The 11,087-nt window shown below is 52.0% G+C and overlaps 1 protein-coding gene across 1 annotated transcript; it reads left to right on the top strand.

Annotated features, from left to right (window-relative positions):
* Positions 1-616: 616 nt before the first annotated feature.
* On the top strand, positions 617-3,127 carry CDK5R2 (cyclin dependent kinase 5 regulatory subunit 2). The gene has a single exon (XM_033230200.1). The coding sequence runs from the start codon at positions 804-806 to the stop codon at positions 1,905-1,907; it is 1,104 nt and encodes a 367-aa protein (XP_033086091.1). The 5' UTR covers positions 617-803; the 3' UTR covers positions 1,908-3,127.
* Positions 3,128-11,087: the final 7,960 nt, after the last annotated feature.

Below are 11,087 nucleotides of genomic sequence, written 5' to 3'. Positions count from 1 at the left end.
TCCCCCTCTCCCCTTCAAGCTGGAACCCCCAAGGAGGCGGGTTGTGACCTGCAAGAAGGCTCTGCCAGGACTCCCAAACAGGCAGGGCAGAAATGTGCCTGCTGCAGCCCCTCTAGCGACCTGGGGGGTAGTGGGCGAGGTGGGGTGGCGAAGAGGAAACAGACCTGACAGTCACATTGGAGGAGCCACTACAATGCGACCCAGCTGGGACCCGGGCATCCGGTGAGGGCACTCACTACTCACACTGGCCCCCCACACAAATTCAAAGGCAGAGGGAAGGAGGGCTGTTCCCATGGTTTATCTGCTACCGCGACCCAGTGCATCAGAACAAGCTGACCCATGCTCTAGGATCCGGAGGAGGAAGTAGGAGCAGCCACCACCCCTCTTCAACTCTGACCCTGAGGAGGCCACTCAAACGACGACCACCGCCTTCCCCTTCCCCGGAACGGGGGAAGGGAAAAGACTCAGGACAGAGGGTGGGGATTGGGGCGGGACTTGAAATTGACGTGCGAGAGTCTATTGGTCACAGGAGCTGCCCATCAGGGGTGCAACTCGGGAGCGGATTGGCCGCGTGAGGCGGGGCACAGCGCGGCGAAAAAAGGGGCCCAAGGGGTGGGGCTGACGCTGCAGCTGGCGCAGCTCAGGCTCAGAGCAGCGGAGCCGCCTAGCAGCCGCCTTCCCCCGCCAGTCCGCGCGCCCGGGCCGGGGCTAGGCCCCCCACCGCCGGGTCCCCCGGGGCTGCAGTAGCAGCGGCGCCGCCCGCGGCTCCCGCTGGGGCCCGGGCGCCGGCCCCGCTCTGCAGGATGGGCACGGTGCTGTCTCTTTCCCCTGCCTCCTCGGCCAAGGGCCGGAGGCCCGGCGGGCTGCCCGAAGAGAAGAAGAAGGCGCCGCCTGCGGGGGACGAGGCGCTGGGGGGCTACGGGGCGCCGCCAGTGGGCAAGGGCGGCAAAGGCGAGAGCCGACTCAAGCGGCCGTCCGTGCTCATCTCGGCGCTCACCTGGAAGCGCCTGGTGGCCGCGTCCGCCAAGAAGAAGAAAGGCAGCAAGAAGGTGACACCCAAGCCGGCATCCACGGGCCCCGACCCCCTGGTCCAGCAACGCAACCGCGAGAACCTTCTCCGCAAGGGCCGGGATCCCCCCGACGGCGGTGGCACCGCCAAGCCCCTGGCGGTGCCAGTGCCCACCGTGCCCTCGGCTGCCGCCACCTGCGAGCCACCGTCGGGGGGCAGCGCGGCCTCTCAGCCGCCGGGCTCGGGAGGGGGAAAGCCTCCGCCACCGCCTCCCCCAGCCCCGCAGGCGGCGCCGCCGGTGCCTGGCGGCTCGCCGCGGCGGGTCATCGTGCAGGCGTCCACCGGCGAGCTGCTGCGCTGTCTGGGCGACTTCGTGTGCAGACGCTGCTACCGCCTCAAGGAGCTGAGCCCCGGCGAGCTGGTGGGCTGGTTCCGCGGTGTGGACCGCTCGCTGCTGCTGCAGGGCTGGCAAGACCAGGCCTTCATTACGCCCGCCAACCTGGTGTTCGTGTACCTGCTGTGCCGCGAGTCGCTGCGTGGGGACGAGCTGGCGTCGGCCGCCGAGCTGCAGGCCGCCTTCCTCACCTGCCTCTACCTCGCCTACTCCTACATGGGCAACGAGATCTCCTACCCACTCAAGCCCTTCCTCGTGGAGCCCGACAAGGAGCGCTTCTGGCAGCGCTGCCTGCGCCTCATCCAGCGGCTCAGCCCGCAGATGCTGCGGCTCAACGCCGACCCCCACTTCTTCACGCAGGTCTTTCAAGACCTCAAGAACGAGGGCGAGGCCGCCGCCAGCGGCGGGGGCCCACCGAACGGGGGCGCGTCCGCCGCCTCCTCGGCCGCCAGGGACAGCTGCGCGGCCGGAGCCAAGCATTGGACTATGAACCTGGACCGCTAGGGATACCCAGGGGCCGCGCCCATCCCCCTCCCCAGCCCCCGACACACACTCGGACCCCCCGGGACCACCAAGCCACCGCCGCTGTTACCGCCGCTCAGCGCCCCGGCTGGGCAGAGGAGGAGCCGCCCATGCCCCTCAGGGGAAAGTGGAGGCCGGGACACCAGAGGCCGCGGTGTTTGGATTTGCTGGGCGTGAAGTGGGGACGGAAGATGAGCGCGGGAAGGGCACTCCAACCTCACTCTTCCCGTCTGTCTGCGCCCCCATTTCTTCATTTCTGCCCGGGTCTTCCCCTTCCCTTCAGTCCATTCCCCCTCGGTTTTGTCCATTTCCTTGCCTCCTTTTTGTGTCTCCATGTTTCCTCCTGTCTGCATTCCTCTCTCTCTCTCCTGTTCCTCTCTTTCTTCCTCCCTCTCCCTGCCTTTCCATTTTCTGTTCCTTGGGCGTGTGTGTCCGCATCTCTATCTTACCCCTTGCTTGACTGTACCCCATGGCCCCTCGTTTCTCCTCCTGCACCTGTGTCCCCATCTCCTCTTCTTGTTGCTCCTGTCATGTGTCACCGTCTTCCTTCCTGTCTGCCTTCTTCCTCCACTTGTGTCAGCTTGCATTTTTTATTCCTGACTGAGTTCCTACACCCCCTTCCCCAGATCAAAGGGAATATTAGTTTTTAATTTGGATCGACTGAGGTGCCAGGAGAAACTGCAGGCACCCAGACAGCCACCAGGATGGCCCCTCGCCCCACCCCCACTGCCTCTCCCCACCTTTTCCAACGTGTTGCATGCTGGGAGCTGGGGGGGGGGTGGAGGAAGGGGCTGATGGCTTCTTTCAGGAGGCTGAGGTTTGGAGGCAAAATCAACCTGGGAGACCACCCCGGCCGCGGCGCCTCAGTGGACAAGTGGGAGGAGAAGAAAACTTCTTACCTTGAGGGAGGAACATCCCGCTTCCTTATCCTTAGCTTTTTTGTTTCCCCTCCCCACTGCCCCTTTTAATTTATTTGGTTGTTTGCGGAGGGAGGGGGGAGGGGGGAGGCTGGGCTGGGAACTGTCCGAGGTGCTGAGCTGAGGCGGGACAGGAATCCTCCCGGTAGAGTACCAGGGACTGGGTTGGGCCTGGGGCCGTGTCCAAGGTGCCAATGATGCGGGCCGACAGAGCGGACCGCACTGTCTGTCTGTCCGTCTGTCCCGGAAAGAACTATAAAGCGCTGGAAGCGCCTGCAGATGGTTTTGCGCCGGTCTTTCTTTGGGCCTCGTGAGGGAGGGAGTGGGAGTGGTAGTGGAACTGTCACGGCCAGGGCAGGAAGGCAAGAGATGGGGCTCTAGTAGGGAAGATCAAGTCCCTGAGAACTTCTCCTCCTCCCCATCCCCACCCCCGCCATCGGCTTCCATTTTACAGAGGGTAAAGAGTAAAGGGAGGTAGCTGAGGGTGAGGCCTGGTGATAAAGCTGAATCCATCCCCCCACTTCCGCCTCCATCTTGTCTGACCTAGCTCCTCTTTAGTGCCTGGGCCACTTAGAGACCGAATGATGGGGACAGCGGGAATTGTGCCCTTTCTGTGATGTGACCCATTGAGGCAGAACTAGCTAGTCCTTATGGCTATTTTCCCCTTCCTCCCCATCTCTCCCCACCATATATTTGTCAAGAGTACAGTCGGGCCTAAGTCTGTATTCACCACTCCCAAGTGGGGCCTGTCTGCCACACTTCTCTCCTTATCCCCCAACCACCATGGGGCTGCTTCGACGCTGCCCCGGTCGCACGCCCACTCAGGAGTCTTGGGAGGCCCATCCGTGCTTGAGATTCAGACCTTTGCCATTTATCCCCAAGAAGGGGCAGCTGGGGAGAAGGAAGCCATTCTCCGGTATTGAAACAAGAGGGAAAATGTGCTATTTAGCCTGAGATCCCTGCTCTGTCCCCATTGCCTTCTTAGCCACGTGGCTAAGCGCCCTGTTCACTGTTTCATTGGCCCAAAGAGGCCTGGCTTCAACAGAGTGCCGGCAGCTCCGACCCTAGTCCGGCCGTGGCGGAGAAGATTCGGAAAGAACCCGGCGGGGCCGGCCAAGACAAGGCCCGGGTTCGCTGTCCGTGGTGCTGAAGGGCGCGCTCGGGTGGGGTCGGGGCTTGTAGGGGCAGGAAGAGTTGCAGACTCGGCCTCAACTAGATCTTCCGGATAATTTGGGAATAGGGTGTCATCTATTCTGGCGGCGAGTTACAGAAGTCTGGCTCCAGAACCCAAGAATGTCGGTTCCCACTTGCCCTCCCAGGACTACAGGACTCGACTCCCCTGGCCTCAGCCCAGGGCCCTTGTAACCTGCCTGGAGCCGGAAATCCCCAGTCCAGATTTGTGAATCGAGTTCCCGGAGGGAGGGGGAGAGCTGGCGGAAGGGAAGGCGGGAGCAGCCGCCCATTGGCTGGAATTTGGCGCAGTCAGCGCGGTGCCGTCATCTCTCTTGGTTTGGGAGGAGGGAGGGAGGATCACTTGGGTCACCCCCGGCTGTCGCCATAGTAACCAGACTAAGAGGGCGGGGCAGCCGCTCTACTCTCCCACCTCTGGCTGGGGAAACAATCCTGGTCCACCTTATTTGGAACTAGCTAGTGAGACTAGCTATTTGATTAGAATTTCTGAATTAGAGGAGCCTAAAGGGGATGGGAAGGAGAGCAGAGACCCTACACAGACGCCCCCCTCAACCCCCAACAAACATGCTGCGTTTGGATACTGTCCCTGAACGCTTAGCCACAGCACCCACCCTTTACTGCACACACACACCCCTCCAGGAACTTGTGGTCTGGCACTTGGAGACATAGAATGAGAAAAAAAGCCACAGTGAGTAACATTTAGTTAAATCTCACTTTTGACATGCCCCAAGGCATGAGACACTGCCATAATCCGATTAGGAGGGGAGGGACTGGAGAAGGATCAACGTGAATACATGGAAGAATTAGCCTCCTGGGTCAGACTTGTCAGAGTCCTGTTTCCTCAGGGATTAAGTGGGAGAAGTCGTAAGGAGAAGGACCCCTTCTTCTGAGAAGGCAAGGGGTGGATGGAGTAAGTGCAGAAACAGAATAAGGTACCTTCTTTCCTGCCCTGGAGTTAACCTGGGGAAAGCGAGTCCAAGCTGCTGATAAGGTGGTGAAGGGGGACCAGAGTTTTAGAAACCAGAAGCAAAGAGGGGTGGACTAAGGAAAGATGGAGGTGGAGGACAGGAGACAGAAACCCAGCTGGAGCAATGACTCAGCACTTCCCCCAGGCAAAGGGCTGGAGTGACTCTCCCAGCACAGGGGCAGCTGTGAGGGCAGGAAAGCAAATGGACAGACAGAAGGGATAATTCACCCCTTCACCCGACACATGTTGATGCATACATTGACGCATAACCAAAGGCATACATTTTAACCCAGAAGTGGAGACAAATGCATTTATACTGGTGAATCATAACATATACACACCTCCACTCCTTTCCTCCCTGTCCCCCTTCCTGGAACAGAGGACATTCTGTTTTGGAGCCATGCTCCCCTGTCCCTGGAATACCTTGCTACTTATTAGAAAAGCAGAAATGCAAAAAATCACAGATATGTAGGGGGAGTTGTCATGGTAACTGCTTTGCTTGCCAGGAGGGGTGCCAGCAACCAGAGCATCTAACAGTATTCAAAAGGACATTTTATGGACATTTACTGGGATCCACCCCAGGCAACCAGATGGGCACCTTTGGAAGATGTCTGCAACAGAGGCTGCTGAAGAAGCCCCTCCAGTCACATCATCATGATCAGGGACAGCTGGAAGCCAGGTGTATGGGCCTGATCTTCTTTAGGTACCCCACTTTAAGTAGCACTTCTGGCCTCTTTAAATATAGGCTTTTGCTGTGAGTGGCTTCAAGACAGCAGGGTTAACACTTCGAAGACCTTCATTTAAGAGCATGACCTGGCTGGGAGTGGTGGTTCACGCCTGTAATCCCAGCATTTTGGGAGGCCAAGGCGGGTGAATCACTTGAGGCCAGGAGTTTGGGACTAGACTGGCCAACATGGTGAAACCCCGTCTCTACTAAAAATACAAAAATTAGCTGGCTGTGGTGTTGTGTGCCTGTACTACCAGCTACTCGGGACTTGGGAGGTTGAGGCAGGAGAGTCTCTTAAACCCAAGAGGTGGAGGTTGCGGTGAGCTGGGATCATGCCACTGCACTCCAGCCTGAGAAACAGAGTGAGACCCTGTCAAAAAAAAAAAAAAGTATGACTTCCGTCTCAGCATCTTGCCACAAACCCTACAAAGAAGGTCATATCTACACACTTAGGATAGGAGTGTAGATGAGGGGTAGAAAATTTGCTTAGTTGGCCGGGCGTGGTGGCTTACCCCTGTAATCCCAGCACTTTGGTAAGCCAAGGTGGGCAGATCACTTGAAGTCAGGAGTTCGAGACCAGCTTAGCCAACATGGTAAAACCCCATCTCTACTAAAAATATGAAAATTAGCCAGGTGTGGTGGCGCATGCCTGTAATCCCAGCTACTTGGGAGGCTGAGGCAGGAGAATCACTTGAACGTGGGAGGCGGAGGTCACAGTGAGCCGAGATCACGCCACTGCACTCCAGCCTGGGCAACAGAGCAAGACTCAATCTCAAAACAATAAATAGGCCGGGCGCGGTGGCTCAAGCCTGTAATCCCAGCACTTTGGGAGGCCGAGACGGGCGGATCACGAGGTCAGGAGATCGAGACCATCCTGGCTAACACGGTGAAACCCCGTCTCTACTAAAAAATATTTAAAAAATTAGCCGGGCGAGGTGGTGGGCGCCTGTAGTCCCAGCTACTCGGGAGGCTGAGGCAGGAGAATGGCGTGAACCCGGGAGGCGGAGCTTGCAGTGAGCTGAGATCCGGCCATAGCACTCTAGCCTGGGTGACAGAGCGAGACTCCGTCTCAAAAAAAAAAAAACAAAAAAACAAAACAAAACAAAAAAACAAAAACAAAAAAAACAATAAATAAATAAATGCAAAAACAAAAATTAGCTAAGCATGGTGGCACACAACTGTAGTCCTAACTGCTTGGGAGGCTGAGGTGGGAGGATCACTTGAGCCCAGGAATTTGAGGCTGTAGTTAGCTATGATCACACAACTGCACTCCAAGCTTGGTGACTGAGTGAGACCCTAACTCCAAAAAAGGAAACAAAACACCCGGAGAAAATATGGATTATTTATTGTTATTATTATTATATTGCATCTTGGGGTGGGTGGAGAATGTCTTTTTAGCAGTAAAAAGACCTTAAAGGAACAGATTGATTCATCTGAGACTCCATTTAGCTTTTGAATGTCAGAGACATAGAGAAGAAAAAAAAAAAAGTTCATCACATAACCCAATTTATTTTCTTCATAACATTTGTTCCCACCTGATAATTTTTTTGTTGCTGACTTATTTTGTAGCCTTTCAATAAAAATAAGGTTGAAACACCAGTGACAAATGGAGAGAATGTATTTGCAACACAATATATTTTTCAGTAGAAAAATAGCAAAAACTGGAAACAGCCAATTCATAAAAGGAAACGTAAGCAGGCCAGGTGTGGTGGCTCATGCCTGTAATCCCAGCACTTTGAGAGGCCAAGATAGGCGGATCAAAAGGTCAGGAGTTCAAGATGAGCCCGACCAATATGGTGAAATCCCGTCTTCACTAAAAATATAAAAAATTGGCTGGGCTTCGTGGAGTGTGCCTGTAATCCCAGATACTTGGGAGGCTGAGGCAGGAGAACTACTTGAACCTGGGAGGCTGAGGTAGCAGTGAGCTGAGATTGCGCCACTGCACTCCAGCCTGGGTAACAGAGCAAGACTCCGTCTCGGGAAAAACAAAAAAAGAAAGAAAGAAATGTAAGCAAATGATAAACAAATAAAAAGATACTTACCTTTACTATTGGCCAAAGAAATTCAAGTCAAAACAGCAATGAGATATTACATCTCCATCTGTTACACTGATACAGATTATCAAAATGGAAAATTCCAACCATAGGGAAAGCATGGAAAATGAACATGTTAGTTCAGTCTTTTGGGGAGATTGTCTGGATCAAAATGTGAAAGGCAGCATGCTCTTTGATCTTGCTACCACATTTCCAAAACTTTGCCCAGAGGAGATAAGTGGGAAAAGATCTGATGCACAGATGCCTATCATACTTTTGTTTATCATAATGAAAAGTTGGATACAACCTGAATGAACATTAGAAGAAGATTAAGTAAATTGTGATAAATTGATATTCACTGGGATATTATGGACCATTAAAAATTGTACATCAGGCCAGGCGTGGTGGCTCACGACTGTAATCCCAGCACTTTGGGAGGCCGAGGCGGGCAGATCACGAGGTCAGGGGATCAAGATCATCCTGGCCAACATGGTGAAACCCTGTCTCTACTAAAATACAAAAAATTAGCCAGGCATGGGGGTGCGCCCCTGTAGTCCCAGCTACTCGGGAGGCTGAGGCAGAGGAATCGCTTGAACCTGGAAAGCAGAGGTTGCAGTGAGCCAAGATCGCGCCACTGCACTCCAGCCTGGCCACAAAGCAAGACTCCGTCTCAAAAAAAAAAAAAAAGAAGAAAGAAATGTAAGCAAATGATAAACAAATAAAAAGATACTTACCTTTACTATTGGCCAAAGAAATTCAAGTCAAAACAGCAATGAGATATTACATCTCCATCTGTTACACTGATACAGATTATCAAAATGGAAAATTCCAACCATAGGGAAAGCATGGGAAAATGAACATGTTAGTTCAGTCTTTTGGGGAGATTGTCTGGATCAAAATGTGAAAGGCAGCATGCTCTTTGATCTTGCTACCACATTTCCAAAACTTTGCCCAGAGGAGATAAGTGGGAAAAGATCTGATGCACAGATGCCTATCATACTTTTGTTTATCATAATGAAAAGTTGGATACAACCTGAATGAACATTAGAAGAAGATTAAGTAAATTGTGATAAATTGATATTCACTGGGATATTATGGACCATTAAAAATTGTACATCAGGCCAGGCGTGGTGGCTCACGACTGTAATCCCAGCACTTTGGGAGGCCGAGGCGGGCAGATCACGAGGTCAGGGGATCAAGATCATCCTGGCCAACATGGTGAAACCCTGTCTCTACTAAAATACAAAAAATTAGCCAGGCATGGGGGTGCGCCCCTGTAGTCCCAGCTACTCGGGAGGCTGAGGCAGAGGAATCGCTTGAACCTGGAAAGCAGAGGTTGCAGTGAGCCAAGATCGCGCCACTGCACTCCAGCCTGGCCACAAAGCAAGACTCCGTCTCAAAAAAAAAAAAAAAGAAAGAAAGAAATTTGTACATCAGTCTGGGCATGGTGGCTCACGCCTGCAATCCCAGCACTTTGGGAGGCCAAGGTAGGTGTATCACCTGAGCTCAGGAGTTTCCTCATTCTACTAAAAATACAAAAATTAGTTGAGCACCGTGGCTGTGCCTGTAGTCCCAGTTATTGGGGGGCCGAGGCAGGAGGATCGCTTGAGCCCAGGAAGTGAAGGTTGTAGTGAGCTAAGATCGAGCCATTACACTCCAGCTCGGGCAGCAGAGTGAGACTCTGTTTCAAAAAAGAAAATAATTATACATCAATATATATTTATCGACATGAAAAAATGGCATGATGAAGTGGAAATAGGAGATTGAAAACATTGTCATATTATCCCATTTCTGAGAGAGATTTAAACAGCTGTCTCCTTCTTGTCATTTAGATCTTGACTTAATAGCCTCCTCCTTCTCATCATCTCCTGAATTCATCTCAGTCTGTCCCACAGTTACCCTCAATCACATGCCCCTAATTTATTTTCTTCATAGCATTTATCTTCCTGAAAATATATTATTATGACCTAAAAAAGAAGAAAATTATAAGGAAAGAAAGAAAAAGAGAAAAATAGAGAGGGAGGGAGAGAGAGAGAGAGACAGAGAGAGACAGAGAGAAGGAAGAGAGAAAGAGGAAGAGAGAAGGAAGGAGGAACAGGAAAAAAAGTGACGCTGGACAGTGTCTGGAAAAGGAGAAACACATTTCTGCAGCCACGTCCTGCACTCCCCTACCACACAGCTCCAAAGTCCCTTTGCTCCTTCCCCTAACCTCAAGCTGTTTCCAAATCCCTAGGGTTTAACAATGTCCCTTGCTGGATAAAGGAAGTTAAGCACCTATCCATCCTGGCAGCCACGTCTATTACACAAAAAACACATATAAGGTGCATGTCCACACACAGAGCATGGGCACACATATGTGCACACTCTTACAAGGATCCATCCAAGAGCATTTAAAAAACACTTCTCTATCTTTTTCATAAGGGCAATAGAAAATCCACTGTCCTTTATTCAAATAATAAAGCTAGGGGAAATTTTTCTCTTCACATTAACTTGTTCATATCTTTGAATAACGAGAATTAGTACAGTGCTTGGCATGTAGTAGGCTCTCGATAAATAAGAGCTGATGTTTATTCAGGTAATAGCCATTTTTTATTATGATAAATGTTATGATAAGCCTTTGTGTGTCAGGTCTTTGCCCATTTATCTCCTCAGAACAAAGAATAAATGGACTAAAAAGGGTGACAGTCTGCATGTTTACCTTTGGTTGCCAATAAGCGTGCCACCAAATATACATTTTTAGAACACAACTATGGTAACTAACTTCTCCTAAGATGTTTTATCCTTTCTTTTCTTTTTTTTCTTTTTCTTTCTTTCTTTCTTTTTTTTTTTTTTGAGACCAAGTCTTGCTTTGTCACCCAGGCTGGAGTGCAATGGTGTGATCTTGACTCACGGCAACCTCCACCTCCTGGGTTCAAGCAATTCTCCCTGCCTCAGCCTCCTGAGTAGCTGGGATTACAGGTGCTTGCCACCATGTTCCTCTAATTTTTGTATTTTTAGTAGAGATGGGATTTCGCCATGTTGGCCAGGCTGGTCTCGAACTCCTGACCTCAGGTGATCCACCCGCCTCGGCCTCCCAAAGTGCTGGGATTACAGGCGTGAGCCACCTCTCTCGGCCACTCTTCTCTTTTCAATTATTCTTGATTTATGCTGGGTTTCTGGTTGACTTTACTTGGCATTTTAAAACACTTTGAATTTTATTCTGGTGCTTTTATAGTGCCTTTATTTCATTCTTTTTTTTTTTTTTTTTTTTTTTTGAGGCGGAGTCTCGCTCTGTCGCCCGGACTGGAGTGCAGTGGCCAGGTCTCAGCTCACTGCAAGCTCCGCCTC

Source organism: Trachypithecus francoisi, unplaced genomic scaffold (assembly GCF_009764315.1).
Source record: "Trachypithecus francoisi isolate TF-2019V2 unplaced genomic scaffold, Tfra_2.0 Lachesis_group13, whole genome shotgun sequence".
NCBI lineage: Eukaryota > Metazoa > Chordata > Mammalia > Primates > Cercopithecidae > Trachypithecus > Trachypithecus francoisi.
This window is presented reverse-complemented; position numbering and strand designations above follow the sequence as displayed.